Genomic DNA, 23,869 nt, shown 5'->3' with positions numbered 1-23,869 from the left:
AGGTCTGGGGAACGGGCGGGCCAGTCCATAGCATCAATGTCTTCCTCTTGCAGGAACTGCTGACACACTCCAGCCACATGAGGTCTAGCATTGTCTTGCATTAGGAGGAACCCAGCGCTAACCGCACCAGCATATGGTCTCACAAGGAGTCTGAGGATCTCATCTCGGTACCTAATGGCAGTCAGGCTTTAGGAATTTGCCAATCTTGGTGTTCTCTGGCAAATGCCAAACGTCCTGCACGGTGTTGGGCTGTAAGCACAACCCCCACCTATGGACGTCGGGCCCTCATACCACCCTCATGGAGTCTGTTTCTGACCGTTTGAGCAGACACATGCACATTTGTGGTCTGCTGGAGGTCATTTTGCAGGGCTCTGGCAGTGCTCCTCCTGCTCCTCCTTGCACAAAGGCGGAGGTAGCGGTCCTGCTGCTGGATTGTTGCCCTCCTATGGCCTCCTCCACGTCTCCTGATGTACTGGCCTGTCTCCTGGTAGCGCCTCCATGCTCTGGACACTACGCTGACAGACACAGCAAACCTTCTTGCCACAGCTCGCATTGATGTGCCATCCTGGATGAGCTGCACTACCTGAGCCACTTGTGTGGGTTGTAGACTCCGTCTCATGCTACTACTAGAGTGAAAGCACCGCCAGCATTCAAAAGTGACCAAAACATCAGCCAGGAAGCATAGGAACTGAGAAGTGGTCTGTGGTCACCACCTGCTGAACCACTCCTTTATTGGGGGTGTCTTGCTTATTGCCTATAATTTCCACCTGTTCTCTATTCCATTTGCACAACAGCATGTGAAATTTATTGTCAATCAGTGTTGCTTCCTAAGTGGACAGTTTGATTTCACAGAAGTGTGATTGACTTGTAGTTACATTGTGTTGTTTAAGTGTTCCCTTTATTTTTTTGAGCAGTGTATATATATATATATATACACACACACACACACACACACACACACACACACACACACACACACACACACACACACACACTGATTGTATAGAAAATTAGGAAGGCCTTCCTAATATTAAGTTGCACCACCTTTTGCCGTCAGTATAGCCTCAATTTGCCAAGGAATGGACTCTACAAGGTGTCGAAAGCATTTCACAGGGATGCTGGACCACGTGGATGCCACTGCTTCCCACAGTTGTGTCAAGTTGGCTGGATATGCTTTGGGTGGTGGATCATTCTTGATTCACACTGTAAACTGTTGAGCATGAAAAACCCAGCAGCGTTTCAGTTTTTGACACACTCAAACCAGTGTGCCTGCCATACCTTGTTCAAAGGGACTTAAATCTTTTGTCTTGCCCATTCACCCTCTGAGTGTCACACATACACAATCCATTTCTCAAGGATTAAATATCCATCTTTAACCTGTCTCCTCCCCTTCACCTACACTGATTGAAGTGGATTTAACAGGTTACATAAATAAGGGATCATAGCTTTCACCTGGATTCAACTGGTCAGTCTGTCATGGAAAGAGCAGGTGTTTCTAATGTTTTGTACAATCAGTGTATATATAAATAAAACACGAGAAATAAGAAGCGAGAGGAATCTATATATAGGGTTAATGTGATATATGATTTAAATGTTCACTCGTGTTAATATTCACCCATGTTCATCCAAGTCTCTCCTCCAGGGACCTCAGTCTATTCAGAATCTATTTCAGCATCATGTGACCTCACTGTGGAAATAATGAAAGTTCTAAATAAATAAATGAAGGTTCATGGTGGTTTCCATTACCCACTAGAGGGTGTTGAAATCGAGGAAACCAGGTGTCCTGCATTCCAGCAGAGTCAAACAAACACAAAGATTGCATCTCCCAAATAGCCTAAATGCATACATTTTTGCATTACCATTTTTAACATAAATTACACAGTATATTGCATGGGTAATTTGTTATTTGGAAAGGGGAAGTGTATTTTAAAGGGACAAGGAAACAGGTCTGATTCTGATATGCATAGGCCTACAGTATATCAACTTTTGTCTGTCCTTACCAACACTTATGACTGCCATAGTAGTTGTTTTTGTGTGTGCGTTTTATTGTTTTTACAGAATCATTGGTCATTCCTGCAATTAAAAAAAAAACTATTATCATTATTTTACCAGGTAAGTTGACTGAGAACACATTCTCATTTACAGCAACAACCTGGGGAATAGTTTCAGGGGAGAGGGATGAATGAGCCAATTGTAAGCTGGGGATGATTAGGTGGCTGTGATGGTATGAGGGCCAGATTGGGAATTTAGCCAGTACACCGGGGTTACCACCCCTACTCTTACAATAAGTGCAATGGGATCTTTAATGACCTCAGAGAGTCAGGACACCCATTTAACGTCCCATCCGAAAGACAGCACCCTACACAGAGCAGTGTCCCCAATCACTGCACTATTGGGATATTTTTAGACCAGATGAAAGAGTGCCTCCTACTGGCCCTCCAACAGCATCAGGTCTCCCATCCAGGAACTGACCAGGACCAACCCTGCTTAGCTTCAGAAGCAAGCCAGCAGTGGGATGCTGGGTGGTATGCTGCTGGTGAAATGTATTGATAGGGAGTCAATGCTGAGACCAATGTCTCTTTTCCAGATGAGCCCTGTTTTGCATAACATTACACATCAAAATGCAATATACACATTAAATTACACATCCATACACATTAAAATACACTTTATTATACAAAACAATATACGAAAGCAAAACACAATCATAAAAAACAGCCACACTAAACATTCTTCCTCAATTGGAAATTAAAATGAAACAAATAACTTAGAAGGCATTTTTCAAGGAACCATAATGCAGAAATTATACATAAAAACACAAAAAATAAATCAGTAGGTTCGCAGAAATTCTGTAAATCCTTCTTTGTGGTATTTTCCATCTTGGTCAGTGAAGAGAACAAATGCAATTTGTATAAAGCATCCTAGGCCTATACCTGTAATCCAGAGAAGGCTGGTGGGAGGAGCTATAGGAGAAGATATCGGAGGACGGGCTCATTATAATGGCTGGAATGGAATAAATGGAATGGTACCAAACACATCAAACACATGGAAACAACATGTTTGATTCCATTCCATCTATTCCATTCCATCCATTAAAATGAGCCTGTCCTCCTATAGCTCCTCAGACCAGCCGCCTCTGGTAAAATCAGCAGATATTATACATTCACATAAAAACTCCTGATTGTTTTCATCCAATTTGTTGCACCAGTGAGCCTTTGCGAGAATGTGGGAATTGGCAGGCATTAGCAAGAACCAGTGGGTGCAAATCTATTAACATTCAGACTGTGTTGCAGTGATGAGACCAAACCAGCTGCAGTCTCAAGAGGTATGGACCATGACACCTCTTCTATTTCCAAACCAAGAGAGGAAGATACAATCTCAATGTGGCCCAATGTTATACTTTTTGCTCTGTCCTATGTGGTTGCCTCACAAAGTCTACAAAACAATATCTCATGCTAATATTAGTCCTAATGCCATGCATGAACTCATTTGCATTATGGTTTTCGGAGGGGTCTTGGGTGGCAATGTTTCCTGCATTCAAATACAGCCTTTCCCTTTCTAGAATGTGGGGAGGCCCAAGTTGATCTGTCACGGTTCTGTGCCAGATGACACTTCAGAGAAGCTTGAATGGAGGGGAAGTTGAGGATCAACAGGAATTGAAAATAGGGAAATATGCTGCTGGGGACATCTATTCATGTGTAGACTGAATAGTGAATAGCATACACTAGGCTAATAATCTACTGTCAATTTAACAGTTGCCTGTGCTGAAGATGTCTAAATCGGTCCACTAATACAGGACTAGTAAAGGCCCAGTGCACTACTTTAGTATAAAAAATAACACATTAAATGTATTTGAATGTTTACCAGCATTTGTAACTTGAGTCTGATAATTATCTGTACAAAACGGTTAATCTGATAATACTTGTGGAATAAAAAATACTTGCTTGATATATCTTGTCCAGTCTCTTGAAATACCTTGCAAATGCAACTTATTTCTATGTGAAAACTGAAAAAGTGTATTCATTCATTTTTAGTAGACACTCTTATCCAAGCAACTTACTAGTGAGTGCATACATTTTCATACTGGTCCCCCATGGGAATCAAACCCACAACCCTAGTATTGTAAGTGCCATGCTTTACCAACTGAGCCACATCATCACATCACATTGCCATAAACCACTAGACGTCTCAATGTACTCAATTACTGTATTGTGCATAGTTTTTCTTAGTGGTGATAGAAAGTCTAATGGTACAAATCTAGATGACCAGGCTATGTAAGATCCAGTAATGTATATTTACATTAAGTGGTTTGTAAGGATGGTAAATTAATACTGCACAAAAAGTGTTTGTTTTCCATGTTATTTGATCAAGAAAAATATCTAATTTGATGTGGATGTTTTCTGTCTTTTCCCATAACTTTGAACCGTTTGATGTAAATGTTTGAGGACATGGTTTTGTTATTTTTGGATTCCATTAGAATTACAATTGCAGAGAAAGGGACAGGGCTTAAAATTCCAACTATTGAATCCTGCAAGATACTGTTCTTAATTATAGAATTATTGTACCTTTTTTGCCAAAGCAGATATGCTTAAAAAAGGTTTTGCCCGAGCTACAGACATCTATATCGGTCCGCTAATACAAGTAATACAAGCGTGATGTATTGCTGTCTCCACCTTCTTGCCCTTTGTGCTGTTGTCTGTGCCCAATAATGTTTGTACCATGTGTTGTGCTGCTGCCATGTTGTGTTTCTACCATGTTGTTGTCATGTTGTGTTGCTACCATGCTGTGTTTTCATGTGTTGCTGCCTTGGTATGTTGTTGTCTTAGGTCTCTCTTTATGTAGTGCTGTGTTGTCTCTCTTGTTGTGATGCATGTTTTGTTCTATTTAAAAAAAATATATATATATATATATATTTTTTTTATCACAGGCCCAGTCCCCGCAGGAGGCCTTTTGCCTTTTGGTAGGCCGTCATTGTAAATTAAAATGTTTTCTTAACTGGCTTGCCTAGTTCAATAAAGGTTAAATAACACATTTTAAAAAGTAAAGGCCCAGTGTACTACTTTTTTTTAGCAAATAATATTTTAAAAATTTAACATTTGTTTTATAATTGGGATTTCTTCACGGGTGCTGCAGTTCCAGCAGCTATGCCCCTATGTCTAGAAATGTTGACTAGAACCACAAGTTGCATTCTGAATCAAAGCCCATTTGAAAACTATACATTTGTACAAAGGTCCACCATCAAGGTCTTCCTATGGTCCTCCTATGTTGTCCACATGATTGGATGCAGGCTAAGAACCTGTTTTTACCTCCACTCATTATCAGTGGGGATTTTCAAGCAATTAGATAAGCCTCGGCCAACTAATAATAAAATCCACTGTGTCGTTTCAGATAGACATCTATTTCATATAGACAGCTATAGTGATTGTTTTCTTCTTCTCAGAAACCCACAATGTTTTTTTTTGTCGCGCCGGGGTGGAGCACTCGCTCGAGGCGACAGTGACGTGCAGATAGACTGGGAGCGCGCAGACCCGCCCTCTATCCGCCATTTTTTTGGTCTCGGACTCAATCAGGTTGGAGGTGTGGAGCCGAGTATAAACAAGGGAAATAAAAATACTAGTGAGACCTTATTATTGGAAAAAAGCAGAGGACAGAAATATACTCAAGTAGTTCTACTGTTTTGGGACTCTACATGCATGCATGGGATCCGAGACACTCTTGTGATTTCATTTTGTGTGGAGACGTGTTGCAGGCCGCCATTTTTGTTACTGCCTCAAAAGTCTGTCGGGACTCAAGAAAAGAATTGAACATATATATTTCGTGCCTTACAGTTCGACCAAGAAGATACAAAGTAACAATTTGGGCTCGGGCGCACAGCAATTTGCAACATTGTATCGACATGGAGACTCGTTTAATCAAGTAGTGAGGCGACCTTTTCCGTTCTCATTTACTGACAGGGACTGGAGATACATTATATTGTTTCATGAGATAGAGATGTATGTTTGCTTTTTCGGAAGACGGAACTTAAAGAGGAACCTTGATTGATCATTGTTGCAGTCAGGCATTCTGTATATGTATAGCTTCTACTTTTAGACATTGAGAACTGGCATTTGTCATTGACAAACGAATAACCGTTACGCTTCAGAGTTGTCTCAAGCTATTCGCAGCCTGTCTCTGAAACGTTTGTATTGCATTTAACTAACTGAAGCCTGCAGCCTTCGACTTGAAAATCAATTTGAGCGCTTTAGGGCGGCTGATTACCCTTCCCTGGATCTTCACAATCACGTTGTCAAAATCGTTATCCAGCTTATTTAGTTAACTTTGTGTTTTTGTTTATTTATTGTTTTAAACTAATATTTGTTATTTCTATTTTGTTTATAGAAGTTAATTTTGATCAAATATGTCATCTGCACGGTTCGATCCATCGGACCGGTCCAGTTGGTATTTTGGGCCGGTGTCGAGACAGGAGGCGCAGAATAGATTACAAGGACAGAGGCATGGCATGTTTTTGGTTCGGGATTCCTCGACCTGCCCTGGCGACTATGTGCTGTCAGTATCTGAAAATTCCAAAGTTTCCCACTATATCATCAACTCCTTGCCAAGCATGAGGTTCAAAATCGGCGATCAAGAATTCGAGCACCTCCCAGCACTTTTGGAGTTCTATAAAATCCACTACCTGGATACGACTACACTGATAGAACCTGCCCCCAGGTAAGGAACTGCCAGAGGCTGCTCCTGCGGCCACATTAAAAGCGCTTATTTAGGCCTCACTTTTTCAAGATCTTTAAAATTCCAATGATTTGACACTACCTGCTATGTGATGGACCTCTCAGAAACTGAGTCTGAGGGTTGTATACCATGTCAATCATAAACATTACCAGTCTTCTACTTATTGAGTAGTGACTGCATGTAATGACAGGTTTAACAATGACTTGCATAGTTCTTGTCCGGCTAGGGCTACTGTCTTCCACCAGTTTGAGTTATTTATATGTTTCATTTCATTTGAGGAGAGGAATGCATATACTTTGATCTAGTCCAGCGTTTCCCAAACTCTGTCCTGCGGACCCCAAGGGGTGCACGTTTAGTTTTTTTGCCCTAGCACTACACAACTGACTCAAATAATCAAAGTTTGATCATGAGTTAATTATTTGAATCAACTGTGTAGTGCTAAGGCAAAAACTGAAATACTGATCTAGTCAGATGATGATTTCAGTATTTCAGCAGTAAAACTTGTGTTCATATTATATTGAAAAAGTCGTGTGATAATCAATACTGAACAAAAATACACTTCATGACAAAGTATGTGGACACCTGCTTCTAGTCGAACATCTTATTTCAAAATCATTGGCATTAATATGAAGTTGGTCCCCCTTTGCTGCTATAACAGCCTCCATTCTTCTGGGAAGGCTTTCCACTAGATGTTGGAATATTGCTGCAGGGACTTGCTTCCATTCAGCCACAAGCATAAGTGAGGTCGGGCACTGATGTTGGGCAATTAGGCCTGTCTCGTAGTCAGCATTCCAATTCATCCCAAAGGTGTTCGATGGGGTTGAGGTCAATGCGCTGTCCAGGCCAGTCAAGTTCTTACACACCGATCTCAACAAACCATTTGTGCATTTGGGCAATGTCATGCTGAAACAGGAAAGCGCCTTCCACAAAGTTGAAAGCACAGAATCGTCTAGAATGTAATTGTATGCTGTAATGTTAAGATTTTCCTTCACTGGAACTAAGGGGCCTAGCCCAAACCATGAAAACAGCCCCCAGACCATTATTCCCCCTCCACCAAACTTTAAAGTTGGCACTATGCATTCGGGCAGGTACGGTTCTGCTGGCATCCGCCAAACCCAGATTTGTCTGTCTGTGAAACGTGAGTCATCACTCCAGAGAACGTGTTTCCACTGCTCCAGAGTCCAATGGTGGCGATCTTTACACCACTCCAGTCGTCGCTTGGCGGCTACTCGGCCATGGAAACCCATTTCATGAAGCTCCAGACGAACAGTTCTTGTGCTGACGTTGCTTCCAGGGGCAGTTTGGAACTCTGTAGTGAGTGTTGCAACCGAGGACAGAAGAATTTTATACGCTACGTGCTTCAGCACTCGGTGGTCCTGTTCTGTGAGCTTGTGTGGCCTACCACTTTGTGTCTGAGCCATTGTTGATCCTAGATATTCCACTTTACAATAACAGCACTTATATCCCTGGGGCAGCTCTAGCAGTTGACCGGGGCAGCTCTAGCAGGGCAGAAATTTTGCGAACTGACTTGTTCGAAAGGTGGTATCCTATGGTGGTGCCAGGTTGAAAGTCACTGAGCTTTTCAGTAAGGTCATTCTACTAACAATGTTTGTCTATGGAGATTGCCTGGCTGTGTGCTCGATTTTTATTTACCTGTCCACAACTGGTGTGGCTGAAATAGCCAAATCCACTAATTTGAAGGGGTGTCCACAAACATTTTTGTATGTATATGTGTGTGTATATATATATATATACACACATATGTCTGTGTGTATATATATATATATATATACACACATATGTCTGTGTATATGTATATATATATATATATGTCTGTGTATATGTATATATACATATACATATGGGGGATAGATATATATATATATATGTATATATACATATATGTATATATATATATATATATATATATATACATATACATATACATATGTCTGTGTATATGTATATATACGTATATATGGATATATATATACATATACATATACATATGTCTGTGTATATGTATATATACATATATATATAGTATATATACATATACATATGTCTGTGTATATGTATATATATGTACATATGTCTGTGTATATGTATATATATGTACATATGTCTGTGTATATATATGTACATATGTCTGTGTATATATATATATATATATATATGTGTCTGTATGTATATATATATATATATATATATGTGTGAGTGTGTGTGTGTATAAATGCAACAAGAAACAATTTCAAAGATTTTACTGAGTTAGTTTGTATAAGGAAATCAGTCAATTTAAATAAATTAGGCCCTAACCTGTGGACTGGAAAAACGGATATGCATCTGTTGGTCACAAATACCTTAAAAAAAAGTTAGGGGCGTGGATCAGAAAACCAGTTAGTATCTGGTGTGACCACCATTTTCCTCATGTAGTGCGACACATCTCCTTCGCATCAGGCTGTTGATTGTGGCCTCTGGAATGTTGTCCCACTCCTCTTCAATGGCTGTGCAAAGTTGCTGCATATTGGTGGGAACTGGAACATGCTGTCGTACACGTCGATCCAGCATCCCAAACATGCTCAATGGGTGACATGTCTGGTGAGTATGCAGGCCATGGAAGAACTGTGAAATGTTCAGCTTCCAGGAATTGTGAACAGATCCTTGCGATATGGGGCAGTGTATTATCATGCTAAAACATGAGATGATGGCACGACAATGGGCCTCAGGATCTCGTCACGGTATCTCTGTTCATTCAAATTGCCATCAATAAAATGCAATTGTGTTCATTGTCCGTAGTTTATGCCTGCCCATACCATAACACCACCGCCACCATGGGGCACTGTGTTCACAACGTTGACATCAGCAAACCGCTTGCCCTCACGACACCATACACTTGGTCTGCGGTTGTGACACCGGTTGGACGTGCTGCCAAATCCTCTAAAACAACTTTGTAGGCGGCTTATGGTAGAGAAAGGAACATTCAATTCTCTGGCAACAGTTCTGGTGGACATTCCTGCAGTCAGCATATCATTTGCATGCTCTTTCAACTTGAGACATCTGTGGCATTGTGTTGTGTGCACATTTTAGTGGCCTTTTATTGTCCCCAGCACAAGGTGCACCTGTGTAATGAGCATGCTGTTTAATTGACTTCTTGATATGCCACACCTGTCAGGTGGATGGATTATCTTGGCAAAAGAGAGATTCTCACTAACAGGGATGTAAACAAATTTGTGCACAACATTTTAGAGATTAGCTTTTTGTGCATATGGAACATTTCTGGGATTTTTTTTATTCCAGCTCATGAAACATGGGACCAACACTTTACATGTTGCATTTATATTTTAATTCACTGTACATGTTAATCTGTTTTTTATGCTCCCCCTCCTCCGGCCCTTTTCCTCCCTAGGTACCCAAACACAGCTATAGGCACCAGCCCCATTCAGACGATGGGCGGCCCAGAAGACAACCTGGAGTATGTGCGGACTCTGTACGACTTCACGGGCAGCGATGCTGAGGACCTGCCCTTTAAGAAGGGGGAGATCCTGATCATCCTGGAGAAGCCTGAAGAGCAGTGGTGGAGTGCCAAGAGCAAGGAGGGCCGCATGGGCATGATCCCTGTGCCCTATGTGGAGAAGCTGGTGCGACCCTCCCCTCAACCTGGCCAGCCTCTTCACGGCTCCCGCAACTCCAACAGCTATGGCATCCCCGAGCCGGCCCACGCTTACGCTCAGCCTCAGACCCCCTCGCCCCTTCCCCCTGGCACCCCCGGAGCGGTCATCACCCCCCTGCCCTCCATGCAGAACGGGCCAGTCATGGCTAAGGCCATCCAGAAACGAGTGCCCTGTGCCTATGACAAGACGGCCCTGGCTCTAGAGGTAGGAGTCCCTCACTTTCTGTCCCAGCATGGCTTTGTGAAGGGAGGCCTCGATGCCTAAATGCTCCCAGTTGTCCTCTATGCTCGTAGTTTACTAGATTGTGTACATTTCATTAGATTTAATGAGCTGGTAATGTGAAAGTTGTGTTGTAGTTTGTCAGGAACTTAAGCCTGCAGCCACAGTACCCATTAGCTACACTAGGCCCAATAATGGACTAAAGGAGCCCAACGTTACTCCTTATAGTCCAAGGACCTTACATGTTCTGTTTGAAGGCGATTTGCTATGGATACCAAAACAACCAAATACTCCATCTAAACGTGAATCAATTCTTAATTGTGGTACGGTTCTAGAAACATAAATCCCTCTGCTTTCATATCACATCAAAATAGTTTAACAAATGTCAAATACACACTAACTGTACACTGTTTTAACCCATTTTAACTCAGTTGCAGCCAACAGTATTTTTCAGTGACAACTCGTTTAAGGCGTCCATCTTCCGTTTACACACAGGTGTTCTTAGATGCAGATAGCTAATTAGCGCAGGTAGTCCACTCTGTCTCCTGTCTGTTTTACACAAACAAGCACTGTGACATGGAAATATGGAAACCCTAACCCTGTAAAGGTGTGTAGTAATTGAACGTTTTTTTCTGATATGAAAGATACATTCTTTATGTTTCCAAAACCGTACCGCAAGCGATGCGTGTTAATGTTTAAAGCAAGCAAGAAGATACTATTGTCAATAGGCGCTAAAGCAGTTAGGTTCTGAATGCGGTAAGTCTACACTGGCAGCCCAATTCTGATATTTATTCCACTAATTGGTCTTTTGGCGAATCGCATCACATCTTTTCACATCAAATCTTTTTCAGAGCTGATCTGATTGGTCAAAAGACCAATTACATAAAAAAAGATAAGAATTGGGCTGCCTGTGTAAACGCAGCCATTGTGCCAAAATATTATGGATCAAGTCATTTAAAGACAGTTGAGGTGACGACAGAATATGCTTGCTGCATCAGAACTGTCTTGCAGCTTTTGGTCTCCCAAGTGGCGCAGCGGTCTAAGGCACTGCATCTCAGTGCTAGTGGCGTCACTACAGACCCTGGTTTGATTCCAGGCTGAATCGCAACCGGCCGTGATTGGGAGTCCCATAGGGCGGCACACAATTGGCCCAGCGGGGTCTGGGTTTGGTCAGGGTAGGCCGTCATTGTAAATAAGAATTTGTTCTTAACTGACTTGCCTAGTTAAATAAAGGTTAAATAAATAGCTAGTCTTTTTTCCTCCTCCTCGCCTTCTCCTGGCCAGTGGTATCAGTTGATTTTTCGAGAGGAAGTACAAAAGTAGTCAGCTTTCTGTGGAGTAGAAATGCTGAGTAATCAGTGGCGGCAGGTGTCTCAGCTCTCTGGACTCATCTCTATTTGTTAAGCTCAGCCTCCAGGGGCTCCCGCTGTCCCAAAGATAGCCTCCCCATGGGGTGCCTGTCCTTCAGGGGTTAAGGCTGCTGACGTGCCAAGTGGGTATCAAACAACACTACAAGACCTTCACCTTTGGTCAGTGGTTTAAGCATTGAAGTAAATTCAGGCTTTATTCTCTGTAGACCTCTCGCTCTGACAGAGGGTAGTATCGAAAACCCGACCCTAGGCAACACAGTCACTAGGGTCTGGTTTCAATGATGGACTCTTTTGGCATTGGGGCAGGGATTGTCAACTGGTAGCCCGCAAGCCAAATTCGTCCCGTGGGCAATTTTTATTTGGGCTCCCAAAGGTTTTTTTATATTTTGATTTTTGGACAAGACTGTCAAATCATTAGGAATTCATCTCAAAGTATTTCCACTCATAAGTAAATAGACATATGTCATTGTGTACCAATTTAATCAAGGTTTGCAATGATTGTTTTTCGCAAATACCGTATCTGTTTGGGATTCTTGAGTACAAATGATATATACTTATGTTCTGTCCCACCGACCATCCTCTCAAGAAAAAAAATGGCCCGTAGCTGAGTCTAGTTGATGGCCGCTGGCATGGAGGAGCCACGTCACTGCCTACTTCACTACTTTGTCTGTTTTGAATAAAATACAAAATGGTAGGTAACAAGCTGGAGATCACGGAGGTTATTTTTAATGAGTGCATTTTGCAAGTGGCTAGTTTGCATCAACTACCTTAACTAAACCCACTGCAAGGTTTTGCCAGCAAACTTTGGTTTTGAATCGTGACATTCTTGCATGTCTGCTTCAATCTTTTTCCCTTATCAACGTAGGCAGTGACGTAATTCCTCTATGCCAAAAGAGTCCATCATTGAAACCAGTCACTGTGTTGCCGAGGGTCGGAATTTCGAGACTAGAGAGCGGGTGCAAGAGAGAGAAATCCTGAGATTGATTCATGAATCAGAGGGGACGTGTTTTGTGCATCAGATCAGTTTGTTCTCATCATGTATCCACCAGAGCAGACGGCAGCTTAGCGCTTCACATTTCCATCTGTCAGAAAGAAAGTCTGGGGTTGTGTGAATAGCACCACCTCTTTCACAAACTAGAGCAAGGCTGACTAATGCCTTGGATTACCAGCATACCCCAGAACACAGCCACATTTTTGTCAGTTAATATTACTGTAGCCTTCACCACCTTGGTTTAAGTCAAATCTGACTTAATCATGGAAACTGGGGGGGGGGCTTCAGAGTACTAGACCCCTACACTATTGTAAACCCTCTCTCATTTAAGCCTTGTTCACATTGGCAGTTTGAAATGACCAACAAAAAATGCATATCTGATTGGAATTTATTTTAGCTCCAGTCTGAACAGCCAAAAAGCACATTGATTCAGATATTTTAAGCCACATTTCAAACCACCTTTTGTAGGTGGTTTGAAATTAGATACAAATGTGATTCCTGGCCATGTGACTTATCTGACTGGTCAAATCTGATTTATTTGCCCGCAAGTGGTTTTAGACTGTTATTTGGCATATGTTGTTGCTTGCTAGCTACTCAGCTACCATATGTTCTAGTCAGAACTGAGTAGCTTATTAATTGTTAGCAAATTAGTGAATGTGCTAGAATGCTAAATGGCTAGCTAGTTGACTGCTGTGGTTAGCCAAAAATGACTTGTTTTGAAAGTTGGATCAAATCAAATAATTTTATCCTTTGATGCTTTAAGTGTTCTTACACTATGATTTTGAACATTCAAAGCAACTGGGGAAACGTCCATGGCAGGCATTGTCACCTTAGTTTGCTTTCTGAGTGATGGGAAGCACAGGCACCACCACCACCATCAGCTTACACCACTGCGCACACACCTGTCATTACTATGACAACTAGCATAGCAATGTCAGCAAATAACTGCTGTCAGAACGCACACAAATCCTAGTTGGTTACTTGTAACTTGCTGTTTGGACAGTCAGTATTCCAAAACGGATTTGAAAAACAAAGCCGATTTGAGAATTAAGGCCTGCAGTGTGAACAAGGCTTCAGTTAGAGATTCTAGTCAATGGGGCATCTGTGTTTCTACAGCAGGCTTCTGGTGGGTAAAAGTCTGTTAGGGACTTCCCCATGCTGTTGCTGAAAAGTTACTCCCACTCTTCATACACCCACTCCTCAAGCCTGACTAAGCTTTGAGAAGAAGTAGCCCTCTAGATCTTCTGTAGTCATGTGCTCCTTCATGGTCATTCACCTACTCACTTAAAAGCTTTGTAGACATGGATATGTAGGCCACCTATTAGTCTAGCAGAAACTTGCCTTTAACCAAGGCTAATAGCACTACTAGCAATATATCTCTGACACGTTTTCATGGAGTTGCTGGCACTCTATCGAAAGTTGTTCTTAGGAGGTCTGATTTATATGAACTGTCTAGTGTCCCAGAAGTACTTTGACCTTTTGACCCACAAAGACTAGAGAGTTCAGTGGCTGATCCACTGCTTAAATCAGAGCCCTTTAGTGTCCTCTCTCCTCTGTGACCTGGAAACCAACAAGTGACCAAGGGGTGGAGGAGTGTGTTGATTCATTAGTAGGCAAACAAAGACGGTCCTCCCCTACTCGATAGCATTCATTTTGGCGAGGAAGCACAAGTGTATCCTACCGCGGAAGAGTTTTGATATCTGCAACACCCCCTTTGAATCAGCTGAATTAGAAAGCCATGCACACGTTTAAAAACAATTGAATGAATGAATGAATGAAATTTTATTTTTGTGTCAAATCGCCAGTTGGCAACCCATCCCTTATGGGATTAATTGACACAAACAAACATTACAAAAATTCAGTGATTAGTTGTTCTTCTGGTGTTCTCTGCAGTGCGCATCGATTAAAAAAAAAAATAATAATAATTTTATCAATACATATTAAATAGTAAATAAGGTTATCCAAACAATATTTATAAATACAGAAAATTAAACAGAAGGCAATTGAACCCAGTCTGGCACAAAGAAGATTGTGTGAGACAGGCCAACACACAATCTATATACAATGTGCTACTTATTGTTTTATCTACAAAATGTCTTGCACAACTAACTTAATTTGTTTTTATCACTTTACATTTATTTTGGGATACACCCCTGTAAACGTAATTTGCCTGATAACACGTGAGTGGAGGAGGGTCTCATTTCATACAAGCGCGTTTTCGTCCATGTTTCCTCTCCTCGATTACCTTTGACCTTTTTTCAAAGTAGGTGAGGGGACGCAGGAGGTGAGCAAATGTAATTGAGAAAAAAGGTGTCGAACAGTGTCAAACAATTATTATTATTTTTTAAGTTTAACAACAATTCTCAACAGAATTTTTTTCATATTTGCGTATGTTTATAGCTTTGACCCTATTTCGCATCTGAGGTTTTTGTGTTGTGCCTGCCATCGGTTGAGACATGACATGCTCTTGAATACAGGGTGGGTATAATTTCAATCATAGAAATACAATTAATAGAATGGACGTATCCCTTCATACCACTACAATTTAGCTGCTACACCATTGACATTTTTAATTGAAGTTAACTTCTAATTACTACCACAAATATGACCGCCGGTCCACCCACATTCGAATGTCAACTTAAATGATCATGTCTATTCTATTATTTATGTTTCTATGTTGTCAATAGTTTCCCTGTGGAGGATTGACAGTATAATTTAAAACAACATATTCCCATTCAAGTCAACATTCTCTCATGTGTGGGCTCCAACCTTCTTTGTAGTACTATTTGAGAGTTAAAATGTCTATTTTAGTACACAGACTAAACATGACCTTAACACAACCTTAAATGACGTAAAATAGGGTCTTAGCTACAACATACAATAATATGAAAAAAATCAGAGTTAAAGCGTTTTTAAATCATTGACATTAAGGTAAAAAAAAATGTTTTTCCAATTTGACAACCCTGTTTGTAAGCTTTTAAATTCTATCTAGCTCAACCGTTTTTATATTTTCCAGTAATGAAGACATGAACGTCTCATGGTATGGTGGGGTATGCAAAACTTTGAGCACATTTATCTCCTTACATTTTTTTGTCATTCAGGTCCAAAAGGTCATTTTCTGAGCACTTCTACAATGGGCAAATATGTATGGAAGGTTTTGTTCAAATTCAAAAGGGGTGCTGTCAAATAGTGATTCAAATGGAATCACTCTAATACTATCTCTGTCACTCAGAGTAGGTCATGGCCAACAGCAAAAACCTACAATTTAGCAGCAGGCTATTTTGGGATCATCTGTTTCAGGAAATGGACCCTCAGTCATTATACAAAATTTCATCTGAAAGGAGAAATATTTTTAATGAATTTTTTATTTAACTAGGCAAATCAGTTAAGAACAAATTATTATTTACAACAGCATACCAGGGAACAGTGGGTTAACTGCCTTGTTCGGGGGCAGAACGACAGATTTGTACCTTGTCAGCTCAGGGATTCGATCCAGCAACCTTTTGGTTACTGGCCCAACACTTTAACCACTAGGCTACCTGCCTCCCCCAATATACCCTGTGATATACCGCACCACCCAGCCCCTTCATAACCGAGACGGCTACTGAAATCTAGTTATTACCAGCCTAATGTTTGATTATTGAAAATATATGAACATTTGCAAGGACCGTTCACAAGATGTCCAGTTTAGAATATTGTATCACCACACAACAGGATAATTTCTTATATAAAGGAAGTGCAAGTAGCCTATACACACAGTGTACGAACACCTTCCTAATGTTGACCTGCACCCCCTTGCACCCCCTGATTCCAACAGTTGTGTCAAGTTAGCTCAATGTCCTTTGGGTGTTGGACCATTCTTGATACACAAGGGAAACTATTGTGTGAAAAACCCAGCAGCTTTGCAGTTCTTGACACACTCAAACTGGTGGGCCTGGCACCTACTACCATACTCTGTTCAAATATACTTACATTTTTTGTCTTGCCCATTCACCCTCTGAATGCCACACATACACAATCCATGTCTCAATTGTCTCAAGGCTTAAAAATCATTCTTTAACCTTTCTCCTCCCCTTCATTATTGAAGTGGATTTAACAAGTGACATCAATAAGAGATCATAGCTTTCACCTCTATTCACCTGGTCAATCTGTCATGGAAAGCGCAGGTGTTCCTAATTTCTGTACACTCAGTCTACATTGGATTTTACCGAGAGGTTATTTCAGGACCCATTCACCCATCACTTTGTCATCCTTTCGAAGTAGTCCGATTAGTTATATTAAATGTTGAGTACATCAATGTTCTTTCACTCTGCGAGGTGAGGATTATGATTATGGATGGCAAGTCTATATGACTTCAATGTCCTTGAAGCCTCATTCTGATCCCTACTTTCTGCTACATCTAGAGCCTGCCCTCCACGTTCAGGTTTTAATCTTCCTCTTAACAATGGCAACTTCCCACATTTAATCCTGAGTGAATAGCATATGGTCTGTGCAGATAGGGGTCACGCACAGTGTCGCAAAGCACCAAAGTTTTGGCTTTCTGCTCGACCTGTCACAACCACATTACAGTGTCAAATCCATGGAGGGTTGGCAAGATCAATGAGTCTCAGTCAGTACTTTGTGTGATGGAGGCTCTTAGCACTTATCTTAAATTGTCCCCCTAATTTGTCTTTGGAATTCAGGAAAACTTAACTCCAACCGTCCTTCATTTCTCCTCAGGTGGGTGATATAGTCAAAGTGACGAGGATGAACATCAGCGGTCAGTGGGAGGGAGAGGTGAATGGCCGGAGGGGTCTCTTCCCCTTCACCCATGTCAAAATAATGGACCCCCAGAATCCGGATGAGAGTGAATGACCTGGACCCCAACCAACCCTCCCTCCCCACAGTGACACTCAAACCTGCTGGCTGTCTCCACCCCGCCCGCCAGTGTCACCATGGTTATGTGCTTGCCTGCTTGGGGCTGTGCCACAACGGTCTCTGTTATCGTCACGCCAACCATTGTGCGGCTTTCTGACTGTTTACAGCTCTAGACTCAACTAAACTCCCCCATCCCCTACCTGGTTACAGGCTCGTCAGTGTTTTTTGCCTTTGTCTTTTAATTTTCAGACCATCGGTTGGTTGTGTGTGTTGCCATGGCTCCCATGACGCCATGTCTTAGCTGGTCATTTTTTATTTGATCTTTGGTTACATTTGAATACTTAGGGATTTTTTGAGAGTTTGCTTGGACTGTGTTTTGTGTTGTGGATGGGAGGAGGTTAATGTGAAAAAGAAGAGAGGTGACTGAACATCACATGGACTGACTGAGGAGAGCAAAGTCATGAAGGGCTCCAAGTGGGGCCTGAGGATAGAACCAGACACTTAACTGTGTCTCTCTCCAAACAATCATTCACTGTTGTTACCTTAGCCACATACACACACACACACAGATTGACCATTACTTGTTGAGGGCGACGTGTGTGTGTGTGTGTGTGTGTGTGTGTGTGTGTGTGTGTGTGTGTGTGTGTGTGTGTGTGTGTGTGTGTGTGTGTGTGTGTGTGTGTGTGTGTGTGTGTGTGTGTGTGTGTGTGTGTGTGTGTGTGTGTGTGTGTGTGTGTGTGTGTGTGTGGATCAGTCTCTCTTGTCTGACACAAGCTGAGCTGACTTGGGCAGGAGGACAAGGGAGAGGTTGACAGGAGTTCAAGCCCACATGGATTCTGCCTTGTGGAATAGCCCATAGCCTCAGTGACACAGACCTAGTTGACAGTTTCGTTATTTATGTTTTCCCCAGACTACATGTGAAATGGCCATATGTGAAGACATATTTTGTTTAATTTGTGCCATAAATTCAGGAGTGCTGAGCGAGGCATTTGTCGTAGTATAAGTGCATGACTGTGACCAGGCTATAGCCAATGTTGTAAGAGGACTTATAAATGCTGTTGAGGGGTAAGGGCTTTTCTATGAGACGGATGCCTCATGCATCCAATGATATGGGTCACAGGAGGTGGGCAAAGGTTGCAGCCAGCCAATGACAACCCATCAATGCCTTTCACTGAAAAATGCAACTTTAGTACAAGCAATCCTTCCCTGTTTCCTCCCCAGGTTCCCTAAGGTGGTGATTGGTTACACCCCTGACTCTCATCTCTAGCCAGTGTTGACTGTCAAGCACAGGACCTGAGAAGAAAACTTGGTTGTCTTTGGTTATGTCTGACTGACATTGTGATGCCAGAGCTGTCCTGCTCTCTGGTCTTAGTGTGAGTGTGCTGATAAAGTGCTTCATTAGATCTCTGCTGTAAAGAAGACTTACCCTTCCTGTTGTCTCTTCCCTAGAGCTTGCCCATCAATCCCCCTGAGCTTTTTCATTGGGTAGAGTAATACCATTGTACAACTATCAATCATGTCCTGACTGTAGTGTTTTTTTGTTAGCCAACTGTTGAATTGAGCATTTAATATTTGTTTTAATAACCTTGTAAACAATTAGACTGAAGGTGACTTTTTAAAGGGAAAAAAATGCCTGCTGGTGGCCTCTGTGCATGACCTCTTGGCCTCTCCCAGGTCAAATGCTGCTTTGTCTCATTGACAATTTCCTCATTAAAATATGAATTAGACTTGTTTTTATGGCATCTGTGGAATCAATCCATTCAAATGTAGTTTGGTTTTCCTTGTGCAACCTCCATATTAAACCCTCTGATTAAGCAATACACCAATTTTAATTTACGTTTTAGTTGGGTAAACATATTTTTTATCAACGTGCTTTGTAAAGGCATTAACAGTATTACTGTTTTTTCCCTCATGTTTTAGAGTGCCTCCGTGTTGTCTTAATTCAAAATAAAAAATTGTGCCTTTTTATTTTCTTATACCATTTACATGTCTTAATATTTCCCATGGTTAACACCTGTCCTGGTATGGCCCTTTATGTACAGAACAAGTAAATAAAATGTATGTCTACTTCTTTAAGTTGCTCTGACCTCTTTTTACTATGAGGGTAATGAGTGTCCCAAATACGTCTCTTCTGCTCAGAACAGACAGGGGGAAATGTGTTCGGTAAAGGGGAGCAGGTGGATGGATGTTTTGCAGCAGAACTGACTGTATCTGGAGCAGGGGACATTTGCACTCCATCTCGGCTTCATTTCTATCAGTTCCAGTTTTGATTGGGGCTGTGCCCAGGAGAAAGGAAGCAATTAATGAATGTTAATGAAGAGCTAATAAAAGAAAGCTTGCACACGCAGCGCTGACCTAGAGAGAGAGAGAAACTTTTCAAGGGCAAGGTTTAGTCTAAATCTCTTTTCACATGAGGTATTCCTCTGTTTTATTGGGGTAAAGTCTTTTTTTGACATGTGACTGGTTTCAGGAAACTAGGCATATATTTAATACGCACATGCAGGTCTACTACATAAAATGTAACCATCTTAAGGTTTCAGTTGAATAGGGTACACTTTGGGAAAGCAATGCTCAGTTGATTTAATACCAGCTTAGTTTTACACTCTCCAAACTATTTTGACAGGTATTTGTGAGGTCTTCTTGGTGAGAAAGAAGAGAGTGTGGTCTGTGCTGGAGGAGGGGAAAGGAGATGGGATGGAGGGCAATGCTTGAGTTCTCTGGCCTGTTGGTATGCAAACCAGATGGCATCCAGCCTCGACCAGGCTATTTGGGAAGAATGTCCAACAAGCCACATGCCATCCGAATTGTATAACTGCCTTAATTTTGCTGGACCCCAGGAAGAGTAATAGGGATCCTTAATAAATACATATATAAATATATAGGTGTTTGGGGAGTACATTGTACAACTGGAGGTGACATCTGTATCTATGTCTACTCTTCTGGTATCTCTCCCTATCTGTGGCTGACTCCTTGAACTAGAAACCCATACTACATTGAAGAGCATCTGCTTCTAGCAGCCTAGGTAGTAAGTGATATTGTCTACTCTTTGAGCTCGGCGTATGACATCTCCAGACACTGCCGCCAGGCAGACTGGGTGGCTACAGATGCTCACAATTATACACAAGAACAGGTGCATATGAGCGCTCGACTGCGGCCAACTCTGGGGTTACCACTGCCGCCGGGTGTCTCGCAAACAAAGTGTCACTGCACTGGCGGCGATATAAATAAGGCCATTACGTAACTGTCTCTGGGCCCATATACTTCTGAAACAAATGGTACAGAAGCCTACTATGTTCTAGATTTAACAACTGCATACACATACCTCAGGACCACAGGGAAAGTGATTACCCACAAGAGGGTATTGTTTTGCGCCAAATTCGAAGCAGCTGTGTGCCTCTCCCCCATCCTCCCCTTTTGCACCTTCCTTTTACAGGAATGGGCCCCCATTTAAATGTATGGGTCTCTAACCGCTGTCCCTCCCCAGCCAAGCAGGTGCATGTAGACTACTTCACATTCTCGCCGTTGCCACCAAGAAGCTGAAACAGTCCAATGCAGTCTACGCCAACCTGCATCATTGACCTGTTCAGCATCAATGATCACGTCTACATGCAAACCAATATCTCCTTATTATTCGGGATACTCAAGTCATCTGTTTTTGAGTTGAGGCATATAAACATCATATCCCGTTTACAATAACACATAAAAGCTTGCGTCCTGGTTATGAGAAACAAGGATAAGATGTCTGGGATATGCTGATCTTAGAATGGTTATTGTGGCATGTCAACAGCTTATCCTGTTTACAGTTTTTTTGCTTTGCGGTCTGCACATGCTCAGTTTCGCATATCATGGGTGATAAGCGATATTGTTTTCATCTACACCGGTAAAGTTGTCTGTTTCATTTAGGGACCTGCAAGAAAACACAATAACACCAAAATAATGGAAAGATTGTTCCTGTGCAAAATGTCCAAATGTCATCAGTTTCCCCGGTTTTAAGGAAATAAAAAGCTGAGAAAACGATGAAACACATTTCTGATAAGACTTCAGTTTGTCTTGTTTGCATATTTTATGTGGTTGAAATACTGTCTGCTTGCATAACAGTGTTACACGCACATTCACATTTTCTCAAGAGATGCTGTAAGAAATAAATCATATTTCTCCACTCCTGTTCCCAAGACAAAATTAACATTTGTTCTATAATTTCACATCTAGAAATGCATAATTAATATGAGATTATAGGCCTACAGTCAGTGTCCAGATATCAGTTTCTATTCATTTAACCCGTATTAATTTAAATTAGGAATATTCTGTTTATTCATGGATACAGGGATACTCATGAGCGGGATATCAAGGGTGCATGTAAACAACTTATCCTGAATAAGACCTTAAATGGGATATGAGCTACAGACTACTGTGCACATGCAAACATATTCAATGTCCTGTTCTGCATCATTGTTCTGTCTGTTTTATTTAGCTTTCCAAACAAAGTGCCTCACCTCTCTGCTCTCTCTCCTTAGCAGTATGGCTCTCCGCCACATTAAATTGGAGTCATTAAAGGCTTAGTCAATGTATTCATTTGGACTTTGATAGCAGTGGCTTCTGTGGTAATTCCTTAAATGAATCAGGCTGTGGTTGATGGTCAACCCCTCCCCAGGCTGTAAAGCACCAGGTTGATGCAGGCCTTTCTCCAATCCATTACCAGCTAACCTCCAGCTAACTGTTGGCGGCTGCCATGTTGGAGTGTGTAGTCCATAGTGATGAGTGCTGCCCTGGGAGCTGTGAAAGAGAGGACAGGCTCTATCCCCTCTACAATAGTGGAGCAGGATGCAACTGTATGGCAGTCCACATAGGTCCATGTGTGTATGTACACTACCGGTCAAACGTTTTAGAACACCTACTCATTCAAGGGTTTTTCTTTAATTGTACTATTTTCTACATTGTAGAATAATAGTGAAGACATCACAACTATGAAATAGCACATATTTTGAATCATGCAGTAATCAAAAAAGTGTTAAACAAATCAAAATATGTTTTATATTTGAGATTCTTCATAGTAGCCACCCTTTGCCTTGATGACAGCTTTCCACACTCTTGGCATTCTCTCAACCAGCTTCATGAGGTAGTCACCTGTAATTTATTTCAATTAACAGGTGTGCCTTGTTAAATGTTAATTTGTGGAATTTATTTCCTTCTTAATGCGTTTGAGCCAATCAGTTGTGTTGTGACAAGGTAGGGGTGGTATACAGAAGATAGCCCTATTTGGTAAAAGACCAAGTCCATAGTATGTCAAGAACAGCTCAAATAAGCAAAGAGAAACGACAGTCCATCATTACTTTAAGACATGAAGGCCAGTCAATACGGAAAATTTCAAGAACAGATAAATGCTTCATAGAGTTCAAGTAACAGATACATCTAAACATCAACTGTTCAGAGGAGAATCAGGCCTTCATGGTCGAATTGCTGTAAAGAAACCAGTACTAAAGGACACCAATAAGAAGAAGAGACTTGCTTGGGCCAAGAAACAAGAGTAAAGGACATTAGACAGGTGGAAATTTGTCCTTTGGTCTGGAGTCCAAATTGGAGATTTTTGGTTCCAACCGCCATGTCTTTGTGAGATGCGGTCTGGGTGAACGGATGATCTCTGCATGTGTATTTCCCACCGTAAAGCATGGAAGAGGAGGTGTTATGGTGTGGGTTGCTTTGCTGGTGACATTTATTTAGAATTCAAGGCACACTTAACCAGCATGGCTACCACAGCATACTGCAGTGATACACCATCCCATCTGGTTTGGGCTTAGTGGGACTGTGTGCGTGCGTGCGTTCGTACGTGCTATTGTGTGTGTGGGAGAGAGAGACAGAGAGAGAGGAAACACTTTATTCACCTTCAAACAAAGAAAGGTAACTCTTTGTTGTATATCTCGCCTATGTTTTGATGTCCTTTCCTCACCTCTGCCCTCATACTCTCTCAAATCAAATCAAAACAAATTGCATTGGTCACATACACTTATTTAGCAGATGTTAATGCAGGTGTGGCGAAG

At 41.6% G+C, this 23,869-nt stretch overlaps 1 protein-coding gene across 3 annotated transcripts; it reads left to right on the top strand.

Annotated features, from left to right (window-relative positions):
• The first annotated feature begins 5,531 nt into the window (after positions 1-5,531).
• Positions 5,532-19,910, top strand: LOC106566436 (crk-like protein). Of its 3 annotated transcripts, none has more exons than XM_014134491.3 (4): positions 5,532-5,919; positions 6,379-6,708; positions 10,133-10,601; positions 17,697-19,910. In XM_014134491.3, the coding sequence occupies exons 2-4, from the start codon at positions 6,398-6,400 to the stop codon at positions 17,829-17,831; spliced, it is 915 nt and encodes a 304-aa protein (XP_013989966.3). In that variant the 5' UTR covers positions 5,532-5,919; positions 6,379-6,397; the 3' UTR covers positions 17,832-19,910. The 3 variants fall into 3 exon arrangements, with proteins under 3 accessions (XP_013989966.3, XP_013989956.3, XP_013989947.3); XM_014134481.3 differs by having other exon boundaries at positions 5,532-5,993; XM_014134472.3 differs by having other exon boundaries at positions 5,532-6,708.
• The last annotated feature ends 3,959 nt before the right edge of the window (positions 19,911-23,869 follow it).

The sequence above is a fragment of the Salmo salar genome, chromosome 01, assembly GCF_965601325.2.
Source record: "Salmo salar chromosome 01, fSalSal1, whole genome shotgun sequence".
Lineage (NCBI taxonomy): Eukaryota > Metazoa > Chordata > Actinopteri > Salmoniformes > Salmonidae > Salmo > Salmo salar.
This window is presented reverse-complemented; position numbering and strand designations above follow the sequence as displayed.

What these genes read in the sequence shown, in the direction of transcription:
- LOC106566436 (XM_014134491.3), top strand. Translation starts at nt 6,398, where the DNA reads ATGTCATCTGCACGGTTCGATCCATCGGACCGGTCCAGTTGGTATTTT. An exon ending in CTGATAGAACCTGCCCCCAG is followed by an intron (nt 6,709 to 10,132) that starts GTAAGGAACTGC and finishes TTTCCTCCCTAG; the next exon opens with GTACCCAAACACAGCTATAG. An exon ending in AGACGGCCCTGGCTCTAGAG is followed by an intron (nt 10,602 to 17,696) that starts GTAGGAGTCCCT and finishes ATTTCTCCTCAG; the next exon opens with GTGGGTGATATAGTCAAAGT.